The 17,476-nt window shown below is 44.5% G+C and overlaps 1 protein-coding gene across 2 annotated transcripts in view; it reads left to right on the top strand.

Moving 5' to 3' along the window:
- The window catches only part of MXI1 (MAX interactor 1, dimerization protein), a 53,891-nt gene that overhangs the window by 27,591 nt on the left and 8,824 nt on the right, over positions 1-17,476 (top strand). For both annotated transcript variants that reach the window (XM_042863708.1, XM_042863709.1), the window contains exon 3: positions 476-505. In XM_042863708.1, the coding sequence (XP_042719642.1) occupies positions 476-505 (30 nt within the window). The remainder of the gene's footprint in view (positions 1-475; positions 506-17,476) is intronic.

Consider the following 17,476-nt stretch of genomic DNA (forward strand, 5'->3'; position numbering starts at 1 on the left):
CCTTACAGAGCCAGTGCTGCTGGAAGGTCCCCAAGTATTTAATGCGCATAAATGAACGCACCACTAGCTCCTGTGTTAGCAGATGATGGCAGTATTTTTACAGGGTAGATAGGGACACTGAACAAAGATATGCCCTGGACTGAGCTGGTAGCAGAGGCAGAATAATTTGGAAATGGCTGTTTCTGGACCTCTATTCTAATCACTGCTTTTCTATGGAATTTTGTGTGCTTTTTAGTCTCTTGGCTGCATTTTGTAGCACCAGACTTCTACGTGTCAGGTAAATATAGACTTAGGAGGGGAGGAATCTTGTCAGCAGGGAGTGAGGCTGGGGGGTGATACCTATGGGCTTTAATGTAGGAGGCTGTTTGGCTTTATTGCTGAGATACACCACTGGGGATGCGTACAGCCTTCAGTGATTGAATTCTCAGCACCGTAGCTCAAAGGTGGCTAATGCAAATTTTTGTTTATCTTCCAGGTCTACGCACAACGAACTAGAAAAGAACCGGTAAGTAGGTAATGAGCCACATTCTAAGAAATGAAGCCTGGTGAGTGCAATGTGCTTTAACCTTACCACGCAGGTGTTGTTTGATCTGCTTAGGCAGCTGTGAATGACCACCGTGCATCACATAGCTCTAAAACTGAGAGGAAGACACAAAAAGATCTGAAAAAGAAGCCTTGTTTTTATTTCTTTTTGCTACCTGAAAAGGCAAGAAGTGACCCAGTTTTGTGACTAATCTGTATGCAGAGTAAATACTGTTCTTCTCCTGACACAGTGAAATCTGATTGGGGCACTTTCCATACATGAGGTTGCTACGGGATCAGGTTTCTTGGGCCCAGGGTAATACGTGTTACCATGAAGTGAAGGGCAGAGCCCATTTGCTCTGCACCCTCTCCCTCCCGCCCCTCTGCTGGGCTGTAATAATCTCTGCAGCACAGAAGCAAATGCCATTGTCCAGAGGCTCTGAGGTCTGGTGAGCAGCGCGCCTGTGGAGAGTCTTTCCTCTAACCTGTTTTAGGATTGAGCCTGTTTATCCTTGAATCTGGAGTTTTAGCAAAGCTTGCACTTCTGGTACTTGGCCAGCTCTGCTATATGACTCAACCCTTTTGTAACAGGAGTTAAAGTAAGATAAATACCATTGAGACAAGGGGAGTTAATTCACACACAGATCAGATTATCGCCTTCCATTCAGGATGCCATAGTTAAGGTTGTGTCAGGGTTTCCATTATAAACTTACGGTGGCTTTTCTGAGGGATTTGTAGGGGGGGAGAGTGTTTGTGTTTTTTTGTGGCTGTTGGAACAAAGGCAGTGTTCTGGCCAGCTGCTCCTGTGAAGAAGCCCCCAGGGTGGGAAAGCTGAGTCTAAATTACTTGATTGCCTCTTCTTTCCTTTTAGCAGCCCTCGTATGATGGGATGGGGGTATTAGAAGGATGGCCAGCTGTGCATTTCAATTCAGGCAGTATCTTCCCATATAGCATCAAGAGAGTTGGAGCTGAGTACTCTATATACTATGTTGCCCTCTGTTTCCCATGCATTTGGGCCTTCTAAGCAGCAGTGTTGCATGGTGTGGGTGAGTTCTCCCTCACTGTGGTTGTACCTCCTACAGGAGGTAGCCTACAGAGTTGTCATGGCCCTGCCTTTCCAGGGTGATGCAGGGAGATTTTCTTTTCAGTTATGTTGCTTTCCCTTGAGCCTTGACCTCTCTGATCTCAGGTAGGGTTCTGCTAAAAAGTGTTGGCCCGTGGATTTTCCAGTGCTCTCTGCAGCTTTATTCACCAGCAAAAAAAGGAAAATGGGTTGTACCCAGAATGGAGGTTGCTTTTTTCTCCATGACAACAGTAAACCGTCACTAATTTTCAGTGTACTTATTTGCATATCTAATTGTTACAGCAAATGCTGCTTGCCCTGAGCGCAGCTTTAGAGCACAGTTGTCCCCATCTTTGCTTGTACCACCCCAGTCTTTTCACATAGGCCCAGTCTGTGTGTGACCATCTTTTTCTGTTCTCACGCTTGCAGGGCAGGCAGTGAGCTTCAAACTCTGTGGGTGAGATCTCTTAATACAGATGTGTGCAGCTGATCAGGCTGTAGCATGGGCAAACTTAGCCAGACCCCGAAGTGGCTGTATTGGGTTTGCAGTGTTTGTTATCAACAGTTGGGCAGTGAGTTTTGTACTAGAAACATTTATTTTCAAACTCCATGGCAGTGTTTTCCCAGTCAGTGAGATTGCTTCCCAGTTAGATTTTCACTGTTTTATTTGCAGCATTCTTAAGTTTGTCAGTGTCCCCAGACTTAACTGTGGCAAAAATAAAAGCCCAGATACTAATGGCTTTGTGACTGGCAGGTGCTCATTTTCCCTATTATTTGAGATTATTCCTTCTGAGTCTCACTGTTATCTCCATTATTGACACACTGTAATTTTCAAAATTGTCCACTATTAGGTCTCTGACTCTGGTGTTTTTTTTTTCCCCCCCTCCTGTCTGTGAGCAGCAGCCGCCTTCTACTCAGTTAAGTTGTGATTTAACCCCTTCAACAATTAGTTTCTTTCAAGCAGTAGCAGGAGATGAGTGCAAAACCACAATTCTCTCCTATTCCTTTCTGAATAAGCAATTGTAACTTGGTCTCGGTTCTGCAGAGCTGTGAAGTTTCAGTGCATCAGGTTGAAGGATCGTCTAACTCCTGCTGTCCAAAAGTAACTAAAAATATGCTTTCAAAAACTAAAGCAATGTCTTAAGCTGCCCCTTAAGTATGGAAACATTTCATAAGCACTGGAGTGGTTCTGCTAAGGAGGTGCTTGATTTGGTGCCGAATGCTAACTGTAATATTGCAGTGACTTCTCTCTCTGCTCTGATGTGTTACTGATTTTTGTTTTTTTCTTTTCTTTTTCTTTTTTTTTTTGTCTGAAGAGATTGCAGTGACGTTTATATAAGGGGCTTTGTTTGATTTATGAAAGATTAAAGTTAATTTATAGTTATTATCTGTCATTAATCCTCATGTTGGAAAATTGTTTGTGTTTTTTATTTAATGGGTATGTGTTACAGTTTCCCTTTGCCCAGGATGAGTCATAGCTTGCATTTAAGCACGAAGCCAGAATTGTGTTTCTTGTATGCTGCAAGGCATAACTAAAATAGTACTTCTTAGTATGTTAACATGCCAACCAAAAACTGATTCCTAAGCAATACCCCCATCGTTTTCTGAAAGAAAACACAGTAAAGCAAGTGAGTGAAATACAAACTCTAATAGTGTAATATTTTCTCCAAAAGGTATAAAAAACGAACTTCAGGCTTAAGTTAATTTGTGTGTGCATGTGTCTTATAGCAGAATGAACTGCTGTTTGTGAACGTTTCAGACACAAGCCAGTTTTGGAAGGATGTGGTCAGTGTGGTGCGAGGAGAAGGTACGCAGCACAGAGTGGCTTTCCTGCTCTTCTGTGAAGTGGCAGTTCTGGTAGACCCACGTGGGGATGCCTGTCAGACAAGTCGCATCTCCTGGTGGAATGAGAGATGTCTACAAAGCTATTGATCAGATTGTTTTGTTTTGTTTTGAAGTCTTTCTATATATTCTAGATTGACCTATTTGTTTTAGTGATGATTGCATTATAATATAGTAGAAATAAGTGAAACAAACCTGAGTAACTGGGCGAGGAACAAGTTATTAGGGGAGATTTTGCTTCTGGTAACAATAATGTAGCTCAAGAGATAGATCTGAGGATGGAAAGAGACATTGGGACAACCACTGAATTCAGATATATCAGAGATTTGGTCTCTGCAAGAGGTAACTTGTTTAAAACAAAAAACGAGCAAAGTGAAGATCTACTTCTAAGTCAAGTTGAAATGTTGTGAGCTTATTGAGAAAGCATAAAGTAAAGTGCTGTAAGATCCTCTCTTTTGAGATGATCAGAAACAAAGCAAGAGGACACGTGCAGCAGTGGTCAAGTACTGTAGTTTTTAAACTTTCTGACTCTCATCTGGATCTTCCTTCTGTGATTCCCCCACACATTCTCATTTTAAACATGAGACAGACTGTTAAATGCAGAGATTTCTCCAAGTTGGTCTCTCATGTAAAGCTGACAGTTATCCTATTTTACATAGTTCAGGTAGCAAATAAGGTAAAGGAAAAACCTACTGAATTTTGGGGAGAAAACCATGACCTGGGTCAGTTTGCACTGAAACATGGGGCTTTCTGAGGCTCCCAGCAATGGTGCAATCTGATTCTCTTTCTGCAGAACAGGGGCTTGTTGAGGGTGTCTGTATCAGCGGGGGGGGGGGGGGAAGCGTTTAACTACAGAACACAGTGCACTGCTGCATTTAGATAGTTTGGGTATTAAATAGTGTGGATGTGCTGTCTAGGCTGGAAGATGGAGGGAAGGGAAATGAAAGTGTAGTGAATCCTCGTTGGCTCTGAGTAAACAGGGCTGATTGTGCTTTTGTTGTGCTATGTGTGCTTGCCAAGGCAATCTGATCAGTGTTTGTCTTGAAGTAACTAATCAAAGTGGTGTTGAATTCACTGCTATTTATCCAGGAGAGCTGGAACAAGAAACTAATCCAGTAAATTTCATTTGTTCTCTGGAGTGGTCTTTGTTTTCATGTTAGCATACATTGACAGTACATATTATTTTCCACATTTATAAAGCTTGGAACCTGTGATGTTCCCTGCAGTCAAAACATGGCCAACGCAGCTGAGCATGCATCTTTTTTTGACACATCCAAAGGTCGGAGCGTGCCACAATCCAATTTGCTCCTTGTGGGAACTGAGGCTAAGCCCTGCTGTCTCCATGGCCAGCACGGAACAAGAGCTGGAGGTAGCTAGCTGTCTTCAACTGCTGTTTGGATGACAGATGTATTCATTTTCAGCTGGGACCAACAATTTTCAATGAGCTGAAAGATGTTCCACTCTATTAAGAGATTGGTTTAACTTACACTACCATGCCTGTTTTTGTTTAACCTTCAGAAAGGGAAGTCTAGTTTGTGGAGTAAGGTTATCAGAGAGGTGTTGATCCTGCATACATTCAGGTTCAGTTGTGGTTGTTTAGTGTCACTTTGCCTTTTGCTACAGTGCTGTTACTTTCCTGCACTGCTTCAGGAACTCAGCAGTCAGATGCTGCGACTGGGATCTGATCTCTTTGACCCCCACACTTGTTCATGCAAAGTGTCCCCTTGTGCAAAAGCAATGTTGCAATTCACAGAGTCAAAACTCTGCAAAGGCTTTGTTTCACATTTGCCGAGCAGCAGAACATCTTGAACTGAGTAAAGCTGCTGAAAAGGGAAAGTTAGTTTCCATGCCAAAATTCAAAGGAAACAAAGCAATCTTCATTTTGTTGGAAGTTCTTCAGCACTGTTCATATTAGAATTTCAAGTTTCAGTATTTGTTTGCTTATTTGGGTTTTTTTTGTTGTTATTGTTGTTTAAAAAAAAAAAAAAATCAAAGCAATGCATTGAGGAATTGATGCCTGCATGGCTTCCTTTTTGCTCCCAGATCTTTCCACTACCCCTATGAACCCAATAGCAGATAGAGAAGGAAGAGGAAAAAGAACAATACTACTATTTTGAATAAACTATCTCAAAGCAAACTGTTTCAGCCATGTTGCTCAGTAAAATCGCTGTCGTATGCCAGTTGTCACACAGTATCACAAACCCCGTCTCAACTGGGATGTGTTACAGGGACACTTTCTGGTGTGCTCTCCCCCAGAGTATATAAAGGAATGTTAGCACAGTCTGCTTGGCCTTGGCTAGAATGGTTCGATGCTGAGAATTCATTTGTCCTTTTGTTTGCCAGAATGGAGACCCCACTCTCAGAAGAAGGATACTCACTCTTACAGCAAGGCCTCCCTGCTTTTGCTGGCTGAGTTCTGGCATTCAGCATCCTGCACCTACAATCTCCAGAGCAGTGAATAAAAGAGGAATCAAGTAGTACTTTACAGGCTTTTTCCTGTTTCAGAGCTTCAGAAGGGGGTCTGGTCGCTTCTGTGGATGTGTAATGAAAGCAGTCAGATGTACTTAGAAGATATCTAATTTGGAGGCTGTCATTGCCAGCTCTGGTTCTTCAATCTCTTCCCAAATATGCGTTCTTCACATTTTATTTGGGGCTGTTGCCACAGTTGTTGGGGTTTTTCTTCAGGCTGAACCGACTCTGTTTGTTTATGGATGTGCTCAAAAAATTAAGACCAGGCAATCCACCCTGTAACCACTGAGCTTGAACCAGGCCAAGAGTCTGGTCTTCAGCAGTAAGTCAAGCATTCAGCTTTCTTAACTCAGTTTTCAGTCACATCAGGGTACTGTACTTGCCATATCTCTCCTAAGTGTGCCTCTGGAGACTTTGCAGGTTTGTTGTTATTTTTTTTAATTCTTTTTTTTTCATGGGGTGCTGTTTGTTGAAGTGTCGAGAGCCAGAAATTCTGATACAACAACTTGTCTTGTTCAAGTGACTACTGCTGCTCATGGGCCTGAAAGCATTACTAGTGAATACCACTCAGGGACTTTCTGTCCTCGAGAAGGTAAGGTAACAGGAATAGTTTTTGAGGTAGATTATGTGTTGACTGCAAGTTTCAATGCTCGGTACACTTGGGGTAGAAGCTAGTGTTGCCCGCAGCTGTGCATATGTGATGATCTGTATCTGTTTCTGATGCATGTGTTTAAGGTACTCTAGCAACATATCCCATGCAGCCCAGTGATAAGCAAAGGAAAACTTCATGTGGAATAGGAAATGTAGGTAGGAAACTTTCACATTCTCCTGTTGTGGATGTTACAGCATTGAGAATCTGTATCCTTTTATGATATTTCAATAAGGGGAGGCAAAGAGTTAGACACGTGCCTCTACTCCTTGCCCAGGGCTGGGACATGCTGAGTGATGTTGTCTGGTTGCCCTTGAGGCTGCTCCCATTTGGAGGGAGCAGAGTGGCACAATGTGAAGTACCTTTGCTGTTGCAGGAGAGTGGCAGTGCTCTGTGCTGTATGATTTAGCCCCTTGATTTGGGAGCAGGTGTGCAACAAACTTTCCCAGCCTTGCCTGGGAAATGAAAGCAAAGTGCTTTGCCTGGCTGTTGCTGTGGTTGCCTGGCTGCAAACAGTGCTGAGCAGTTTGCATAGCTGTGGGCAAACAGACCAGGCAGGTTTCCTCCCAAAGAGCACATGAGACAACCATAAAACAATTAAATGGGCAGCGTGCAACCGAGGGTCAGGAATTCCCTCCCCTCCCATAAAACCACTGGATAATATAGACAGGGCCAAGCCAGAACATAGCGATGGGGAGACACCATGGAGACCCAGGGGAATCATAACCTGCCTCCCTGTGTGTCTTGAGAGTTTGAATTTGTGTAGAAATACAGATTATATCTAGCACTCTCTGCTTGCTCTTTGGTAAATCCTTGCTGTGCCTTTGCAAAATGAGAGTATCCCCCTTCAGAAAGGTGGCATTTAACCTGCCAGATGCAGACTATCTCATAGAAAGTTTTGGGATTCCTCTGAGTTGGGAGGAATGCTGAGGATTTGCTGGATCTCAGCATGGTGGCATGAGTCAGGTCTTCTGCCCAATAGACCATCAAAAAAATTAATGGCTGTCTTTTGAGGGTACCCTTTATGTATACACTGCTGCTTAAGCATCGCTTTCCATTAGCTTTGTAATAAGATTTTCTGTCCCTCTTGCCTGTTAATTATTTACCTTTGAGAATGTGTTCAGAAAGCAGCATGCATGACTTAGAGAAAAATGAAAAGCTTCTGCCAGATGCCTTTTGCACTTATTTTTTTGCCCAGGAGTTTGAGAACCAGAATTTTCAAGGTGAAGAAGGGATTGTTACGAATGGGGGATTTCACAGACGGGCATTGCAGAATTTGAGGCAGGAGAGGGAATGTAGCGCTTGCATAGCAATCTTGTAGCTGCATACAGAAGAAATTCTGCCCTTCAGGGGCTGAGGGAAAGGTGGAGGCACAGCAGAAATTGATACAAAAAGCTCATGCACTGAAACTTCCAGTGGAAACAGGACTTGAGCTTGAAATGCAGGGTTACTTCAGCAGAGTCTGTGAGTAGTATCAGTGAGTTCATGTATGGTCCGAGCTGATAACGCTGTGTCTGATAGGGGTGTGGTTTTATCACAGCAGGTAGTAAACAGCTGCACACAACTTAGTCATGCTTATAAAGTGAAGTGCAGCCTGCTATCGCTGGGGCGACTGGTTGCTGAGCTAGGGTGGAATATTTAAAAGCATCTGAATCATTTAGAAGCATAGCTCTTAATGACCTTCAAATAAATACTTGCTCCTTTGCTTGGGTACCCAGTGCTCCCTTTGCTTGTCCCTGCAGTGCAATAGCTGTGCATGATCATTTAGAGAGCAGTGCCAAGGACTCCTGCACTCAATGCCTTGCTGTCCAGTTCAGAGCGTGATTCCCCAATGAAGAGAGAGTGTTGATGGGTGCCACCCTTGCGTGTGAATAAGTGGATGTATTTTTAGAGGAAGGGCAAACATCTTTTTATAAGAGTAAAGGCTAGCAAAAACACATACCTATTAGAGGAGTATGTGGACAGGAGTGATGTCAGAATCTATTTTGGTGCTTCTGTGTGGGTAGAGTTCTCTCTGAGCAGCCCAGGAGAAAAAGGGAACAGAGCAGGAGGGCTCAGAGGTGAGATGAACCCTGAGGACCTTGGGATTGACCCCAGCTGTGAAGATTCTGGTTAGCCAGAGTGTCTCAGGACCTGAGTGCAGACAGCTGCCAACACTTCATCTGCAGCAGTGCTGTGTTTCTTCTCTCTTTCTACTCAAAGCTGGATTATGCAGGAAGGATTGCTCAGGCTCTCCATGACCTTGGAGGTTCAGGGTGGTATGTCCTGCATCTTATTCTCTCAGGAGGGACTTTCCAGTGCTACTTGAAGGCACAACTTCTCGAACAGTTGGGGTAATTCACTGTAACTTGTCAAGGCCAAAGCTGATTTCTTCGACAGGAAGGGTTCTATTCCTTCTGGATACTCGGGGGGGGGGATTCTTCTGAGTTCTGAGAAGGGGAGCTGCGTAGCAGGAATTAGAGGTTAAAAAGAGATTGCTTTGTATCTTCCCTGTCTTTAATTCCCACCTACTTGGCTTTTCTCCTCAGGGCAGGTTGAGCTGTGCATTGCCCAGTCACAGTTTGCCCAGCTGTGTGGGAATCTTCCATACAGCTCAGAGAATGCCATTCATTAGCTACACTTCAGTAATGTCAGGAGGCCAAATGCAGGGTGAGTGCTCGCGCTTGCACAGATGCACCCAGTTTACGTGCAAGAACACACAAAGAGCTTGCAGTTAAAATCTATGTGCCCATTTCTTTTTAAAAGGGGAAGGCAGAATCCCAGCTGTGTATACAGCGTGGTTTTTCCCTTTGATCTGTGTTTGTTTCCAGTGTTCTCATAGCCTGGATCCTGGCACTCCTCAGAGCTGGCTGCTCTTTTGCCTGCTTGCAGCTGCTGAACTGCATGCAGAGAAGCTAGCAGGGGTGGCTGCAGCATAGCTAGTTTCTGCCATTGACTGGGGGGATCTTTGCTCTTCTCTGTGCAATAAAAACTGCAGTAGGCAAGGAGGAGTGAGAGCAGTGGAGCTGAGACTATGCTGCCAGCATCTTTGAGGTCCCCCTGCTTCCTTCTGTTTCTCATCTAGCTTGGGACGTGCTGATGACCCACTGCTTGCTGTGACTTCTGCTTCCTGGCACCTCCCTCCTGTTTCCTGCTACCTGCTGTAGTGCACGTTTCTCTTCAGCTGATTCTTCCTCAGCCAAACCTGATCTGGAAAATTATAAGTCATAAATGCTGTCACAGCATCTGCAGAGCTTCTCGGTGTTTGCTTTCTCCTGTCCTATCCTCACCAACCTGTAGGGCAGGGATTTGATGCATGCTGGTACTGGAAACTTTGCCTTGCAGATGTCTCCTGGTTCTCTCTTTTCCTCTGGCTGCCTATTTGTGTACACATGGCATCACTGCCCCTTCCCAGCTGCACACAGCAGCGAGAGCTGCCACTGCAGAGTAAGTCTTGCTCTCTCACCAGAGCTGTAGCTCAGAGAGGCAAAATTGCCCTTTGCTTTCCAGGGATTCAGAGCAGTGCCTCTGCAGCTGGCTCAGACCTATGCCTAAAAGAGGAATCTGCACCCTTCCAATTTACAGAGCATTTCACGACGTTGTCAGAGATGGGGTTGAGGCCTGCACAGTTCATCTGGTGCCCCAGAGGAGAATAAGCTCCATCTGAACCCTTACCTGACAGATGCTTATCTAACGTGGTGCTAAAAGCTTCTGACAGCAAGGCTGCCTAGGGAAGCCAAATTGCATCGATCAACTGCTGGTACCACTGGAAAGCTTTTCCTAACATTTAATTAAGAAAATGTTTTCAGCATTGTTCTAGGAATGAAAAAAACACCTGAAATTGAGTGCCTCTGTGTTAATGGGAAGAGTCCTGGATGCTGAATATAGTCATCAGTTTTCACAGCAATAATAAATGCTAGATGCCAGAAGAGGAATTCTGAGGAGATAAGGGAATATGGAAAAAACACCAGCATTCCTCTTCCCTTTTCCCAGTACACGTTTGCCACTTCATCTACCCAGATGAGCAACTTTAATGCCAAAAGAAGTAGGAAAGTGCCTGGGAACGCTATGTCCCCAAAGCATATTCTGTGTAATACGACTCCCTAAGAAAAAATGCAGATACTGTTCTGGACAGCATGAACTCTTTTAAACTTTTGTTGGCTTGGAAAAGCAGCTTACAGGCTTGGTGTTCATTGGGAGAAGCACATATGGGGATGTATTTCAGTGAAGGGGTTGCTAAGGGGGGAGAAGAGAAATCTGTGTTGTGCTGTACTTGTAGAAAGCATGCTAAGGCCCTCTGGAGGCTTGAGTTCCCTTGGAGTTTCTTCAGTGCAATTCTGGTGATGTTCAATGACTTTTAAATCCCAGCACCTGGGAGTGAGGTGCCTTCTGTCCCCACAACAGATCCCAAGCATAAGGTAGTGCAACATCTGTATTTAAAACACAGGAAAGAACTGTTAGTTTTCTTTTTATGATCATGCGATGTCTGAAGCACTCTGATCTATTTATTTTATGGGGCCTAAATCATAATCTGGGCATGTCAGATTAACAGCGGGACATGAGAAACTAGATGTTATAAAGAAATAAAAAGCTCTGTGACTGTTTGATTGCAAAGTCTGCAGTACAGCCTTCACCTCATAGTCCCCGTTCAGACTTGGCTGCTCTGAATTCTGTTGAAATTCCCTTTTAGGAATTCCTTGGGACAGCTGTAAGACATTTTTTGCTGCATATCTGGGGAGAAGCAATGAGGGGTTATTGACGCATTCTGAAAAACATGGCCATCTTGTGCTTTGGGTATTGCTGACTAGCAGAGAGACCTGAATGAATTAGCTTTCCAAAGTGTCCTGCTGTCTCCAAACGCCAGTGTCATTTCCAAGCTATGTGAGCACCTGAAAAACAAGAGTGGATTTAGCTTAGCAATGCCCCGTGAAGGAATTAGGCTTAGCTCCATTTTGTGGATGTGTGGTGCATGCTTCAGTTCCTTGAGGGATTTACCTGAGGTCACGCAGGCTGGCTGCACACAGCTCTCCCAACTCTCACTTCAGCATCTTGCCTGCTACAAAGCCTTCCTTGAATGTGGGGAGGGCTGAAATGTTGGCCCCTTTTTGCTGCTGCTTTACTCTTCATGAGAATGCGTGCAGGTTCTGCAGGCTCCTGATTGGCGTAGCACTGGGCAGAGTGAACAGTCTGTGCTTCTTGAGATGCCTTTTGCTTTTCGAGAGGCAGCCCACTGCTGCCTCTTCCCAGGTGAATGGTTGGTAGAAAATCCTGTTAGTTGTTTCTGGTTTTCTTTGTGTTTTGGTTTGTTTGGTTTTTTTTTTCTTCCAATTGTTATTTTTTAAAACTAGTGGGTTGGGTTTTGTTGTTGTTTTGTTTGTGTGTTTTTTTTTTTTTTTAAACAAAGGAGTGATCTTAGGATGGGACAACATGTAGGAAATATCTGACCACAAAGCTCTAATTAATGCTTCAATTCATGAGGCCCTGTGGGGATCATTAGCTCTACAAAACAACAAGGAATGTTGATGTGGTTGCAATGATAATGCAGTGCTTTTGCAGGTATTTCTGTAAGCTTGTGTGGCTGTATTTTTAATGTTGGCTTGGTAGTTGAGCAAATGGAAACCAGTTCCCCCAACACCAGAGGACTGGGTGTTCTTCCTCCTCTTTTTTTAATTTTTTCCCCTTTTCCTTTCCAAAACAAACCACAAACCTTCCAGTGTTTGATTTGTTCCCAGGTGGGATCCTAACTTTTCCTGCTGGGAGAACACAGGGTGGGCAAGCGCCAGGCAGTAATCCTCCCACAAATGTTAGTTTACTCATCTGCAGCTGTTCTCGGATTGGGGGAATAATAGCTATATCTGTTTGTGGCATTGCTGAGCAAGGCAGGAGTCTTGTTGATCTTCTCCAGCTAGGATTGCACTAGGAAGAATGTCTTGCATATAACAGAGTGACTGAGCTTTTGGAAGCATTAGGAGTTTTGTAGTTGAGCTGAAAAAAACACTGGAGCAATTTTTGTTTCTTACAGATGTACTCTGTTTTACTGCTTGCCCAAGGAAATAGTTTTCAAGTGGCCAGCTTTGTGCTTCTTCCTTGTTTGAGATTTGAGCAGTCCTGCATACTTTTGCTTTCAGACATGCCCACAGAAGAGAAAGAAAATGCAAGGAAGGTGTCAGAGGTAGTAAAGGGAAAGGGCAGGGTGTAAGTTTAGTTTGGTTTTGCTTTTTCTTCTGAAGTTTACATTGTTATAATTTTCCTGCAGTAAATATAATTTTCAGATAGTGATAATCTTCTGGTGATAGGCCCTGCTCCTTGTTGGAAGAACAGTATTGAGCAGGTGAGTTTGTGTTAGCACATGACACCAGGTGAGCAGGAGCAAGGTGTGTTCTGTGCTCTGATGCCACTTCTCAGAAGCCCCTTTTTTTCCTGGAGCGTGCGAGCTCAGCACACAGCCCACCTGCTGCAGTAACGCTGGGAGCGCCTTTCTCTGCTCAGGTTTTCCTGCTGAGCAGCACGTGGAGTTAACTTAAATTACAGCTGCTTGGTGCTTAATGCCAGCTCACTCCTAGGCTTCTGAAATACTGTTGTTTGTGTGCAAAAATATATATCCAATAGGAAGGACAGTGCTAGGGTCTCTTATGTTCTCCTTCTTACTTACTGTGCTTTTGTCCAACCACATATCCTACAACGACCTTGGCTGCTAATTCTTTTTCCCTGGGAAGTCTGAGGTTAAATTTACAATAATTTTACAAGGTTAAATTACATGCACTGCTTCCTCTGTTCCAGATGCATGCACTCTGTACCTGAGAGGTACAGCGGCCGTTTGATGACTCCTTAAATATTTCTGACAGTGCAGAGTGGTGTTAGATGAAGAGCACATGCTTTCCTTCGGGTGTAAAAAAATTTTGTGTAAACAAATATTGCATACAGTTATATTCTTGGAATGTTTCTTTTTTGTTAGGAATTAAGATTATTTTTGCTTCCGTGAGGTGAGGAAACTGGAATACAATATGAGAAAAGAAACGCATATGCTGGAAAAGCTCTGTCCTATCTTAATAACAACTGGCACCACACAGAATGTATTCTTGATATTGGTATGTTCCTGCTCATTATTTTGGAAAGAGGAAAGGTGTTTTCCCAAATAGTAAGTTGGCAGCATCCTTTGCTCTCTGACTGATGGACAACTTTATATCTAACAAGTGCTTGCTTCTTGCAACACCAGCTGCAGTGGTGTCATTAGCTTAAAGCCTGACTATATTTAGTGGTCACCAAAGTCTGGGGTCTTTTCTGTATTATGAAAAAACAGGCTGTGAAATGGTTTTAAGTTGAGGGGGGGGAAGATTTAGGTTGGATGCAAGGGGGAAGTTCTTTACAGAGAGAATAATGAGGTGCTGGAACAGGCTGCCCAGAGAGGTTGTGGATGCCCCATCCCTAGAGGTGTTCAAGGCCAGATTGGATGGGGGCCTGGGCAGCCTGGTCTAGTATCAAATGTGGAGGTTGGTGGCTCTGCATGTGGAAGGGGGTTGGAGATTCATGATGGAGTCATGGAGTCCCTTCCAACCCTGGCAATTCTGTGATTTGAGGTCTCTCTGTGCCTTTGCTGCTGCAGACCCAAAGGGAGGTCTAGGTTAGGAATGGGCTGCTCTCCAGCTGATATCTCAGGTTCTTCCCACCGTGGTGCTAGCAGCGTGCCTTCAGGCATACCATGCCTGCGAAGCAAGGTGGGTCCCACCAGGAAAGCTCGGTGTGCAGCGTTGGAGGAGGCAGCTGGAGATTCTGGGTGCGAGCATCTCCAATTCTCAACCACTGACTGCAGAAACCCTGCGAGAGCCCAAAATACCTCGGCAATCCTTTCCACAGGCGTGGTGCTTAGCCAGGAAACCCTCCAAACGCAATCAAGAATAGCGGGCGAGTTTGGAAAATCTCGGCTATCTTTGCCACTGACCTAATTCTAGCAGTAAAGCTGAAAATCCGCAGGTCGCAGCAAAGCAGGTTACTGCCGCCTCTGCAGTGAGGCTGCTGCTGGATGGCGCAGCTGCTCCGTGGGCACGTTGGTGGCATGGAGCTCTGCTCGGAGCGGTGTCACCACGCAGGAGTGCAGTGCGTGTCCCCGGCGGTGATTAGACCAGTATTAGTGGGAATGGGGGCACAGGGCACCGTTGGCTATTTCAAGAGCAAGGCTCTATTTTTAACTGCCTTTTAAGAAAGCCGGAGATTTATTAGACCAGACTATTTATAATTAACTGGAGTGGGCTGCACGTTGATGTTTAAGGCTTGCTTTGCGTGTTCCTCAATAGACAAATGCAGGACTGTGACCGTATCTTATTGCTAGGTAGTGAAACTGTGATACTTGCAGCATTGGGAATGAGCACAATCAGAAAGTCGGTGCCAAATGATCTCTCGTGCAAGAGACTCTGGATGTGACCGTACTGGCAGCAAATAGGTCAGAAAGTGAATGGGACGTGGAGCATTTACAGTCTGTGGTGGCTGCAGGGTTTAGGACAGTTGCAAGCACAGCTGAGCCCGACAGGGATTTATCTGGCAGTGCTGTATATTGTGCTATGTGAGGCCGAAGTTCAGTTAATTAGATTCACCGGGGATTAAAAAATACTTTGTGGGTAATGGCCAAGATCAATAATAATGAACCCTTGATATATAATTTCAGGGGGAGATTAACTTTGATAAATTGTAATAGACTCTACTCCAGAGCATCTGTTGCTATTTGATGTCTCTTAACAACTGCCCAAGTTTTATTGCCTTCCAAAGGAAGGCAGAAAGCTGTAGGGAAGCTGCGAGGGGAGAGGAGAAACTGATGAAGAGGCGCTGAGAGCATGGTGCTCGGGCTGGGTGAAAATGAAGGGGTGAGAGAAAATGCCAGGCATTGCTTACCTCAGTTCCTCTGCTGGGCAGATGGCCACTTCTGCTGCTGTCATCGCCTTCTCATTGCAAAGTGCAGGCTGCTATGCTTGATCTTTTACTACTGAGTTGTAGCCTCTCTCATTGGCCCCTCTGAAGACGAGAGAGGTTAGGGAAGGATGAGCAGTCAGCTAGCAAGCAGCTGAGAGGAGGCACCTTCCGAAAGGATATTTTCTCAGCATCATTTTTATTACTGTGGGTACCAGTATTCATTGCTTTTCTTTTGCCACTCTTTTCAGCATCCTAGTTTTGGGAGTCATGGGATTACAGATGGTCACTTTATTATGGTATTAATTTAAATGTGTAGTCTGTATTTTAGCCCTCTAGTTCAAGGGGAAAAGCTTCAAGATACGCAGCACCAGTTACCTGCCTGTCGGGCAGCGTGTTACGTGGCAGAGCTGCATTACCTCAATGTATTTGTTGGTTTTATTATTGCTGTTGTTATTAATACTGTTAATTACAGGTCTCTTAATTTGTGGTTTCTTTTTCGTCTGCCCTTGGTTTGAGAGCACAGTTAAATGCATGTTAATTCTCAGCATTTGCACACAGATCTGATCTGGTTAAGATCAGGCTGAACATTTTGCCTGCAGAATGTTTTCATTCCCTTCAATCCCTATGTACAGCATGTTGTCAAGGCTTTTTATTATCATTACTCAAGTTTCATTTCTTTGTTTCTTCCGAATGATAGGCTTACAAAAAAAAAAAAAGTCTGGAGGCTTTTTTTTTTTCCCCATTACTTTCTCATGATGCAGTTTATTAACATTTGCAATACAAACACTCATGTACACTGAGGAGCCGTGGGTAGGAATGGCAGGGAACAGAGGCGGTGAGCGAGTGTTGTGTTCAGCTTGGAGTGAGCACCAAAACACAAATAACTACATAAAGAGACCTGATGGAAAATCCGACCGAATGAATGATTGCACAGCGCAGGTGGAGAAGATGGGCTTTTACGGCGCCGTTGTGCAGCAGATTTCCTTCCCAGCGTGCGCCCGGCGGTGCTGCGCAGTGAGCGGTGCGTGCTGCTGCAGGCTGGGGCAGCGCAGCGCTCACAGTGCTTACATAACGCTCTGCAGCAGCGCAGGCTCTGCCCCAGCGCCCGCCTGGCTTTCAGTTTCTGATTCAGGCACTTGGCAGCATCTCCTTTTCCTTCTCTGGAGACGTGAAGGCAGGGGTCAGATCCTTCTGCGGACAGGGGAAGGATTAGAAATGAGCACAAGGCAAAACCCGTTGTCCTGTGATGGCTGCTATAGATAAGCGAGTTTCTGACCTGTGAATCGTTTATGGGAGGAAACTATTTTCCCCCATTTTCCCTGTCCAGTAGTTTCTGCATGTGTTTCTCATTACTTTTATCTCGAAATTGTTCTGGTCCAATGAATTATTGATGTGGGGTCACTTGCGTCGCTCCAGGAATTGTTTTCTTTAACCAGCGATCCCTTCTGAATTTTTTAAGCCATCTATTAGCTCTGAAATCTAAACAAAGTTTGTGGTTTCTAATTTCAGGGTTAAATTGGACTCGACTTTGAAAAGGTGAAGAGAAAGCGCAGGGGAAGGATGACCATATTCGTTTTCATCTTAGGATCTTCCTTGTGCTGATGCTTTCAGTGCTTCTTGGGGTTTTTTGGTTTTGTATTGTTTATTTTATATATATATATATAAATTTCTCTTGGATATCAGGTGTCTGATCCCGCTTCAGTGGGCCTTGAGCTTTGGTATCCTTAATGTTGAGCACAAGCTGAAATTGATTGTTGAATTTCGGCCCTATAGACCTGCAGGCATAGTACAGAAATATCTGTGAAGTGCTTTCCTTTTCCCTCAGATGCTCTTCTTTTCAACATATAAGAACTGGAATTCAGCATTTTGAAATGCTGTTGGTCATCTCCTGCTGGGAGGGAGGCTTGATCTTCTGAAGATGGGCAGTGTCTGTGTTAGTGTGCCTGTGCACATTTGTGTGTGTTCTGCACATGCTCCAGCCTTGATTCAGCACAGTCTCTCAGCAGCTCCTGGCTGCAGGGTAGTGCTGAGTCCTGTAAAGTGCTGCTTCA

This window comes from Lagopus leucura, unplaced genomic scaffold (genome assembly GCF_019238085.1).
Source record: "Lagopus leucura isolate 7727_CA_CO unplaced genomic scaffold, USGS_WTPT01 Super-Scaffold_741, whole genome shotgun sequence".
Lineage (NCBI taxonomy): Eukaryota > Metazoa > Chordata > Aves > Galliformes > Phasianidae > Lagopus > Lagopus leucura.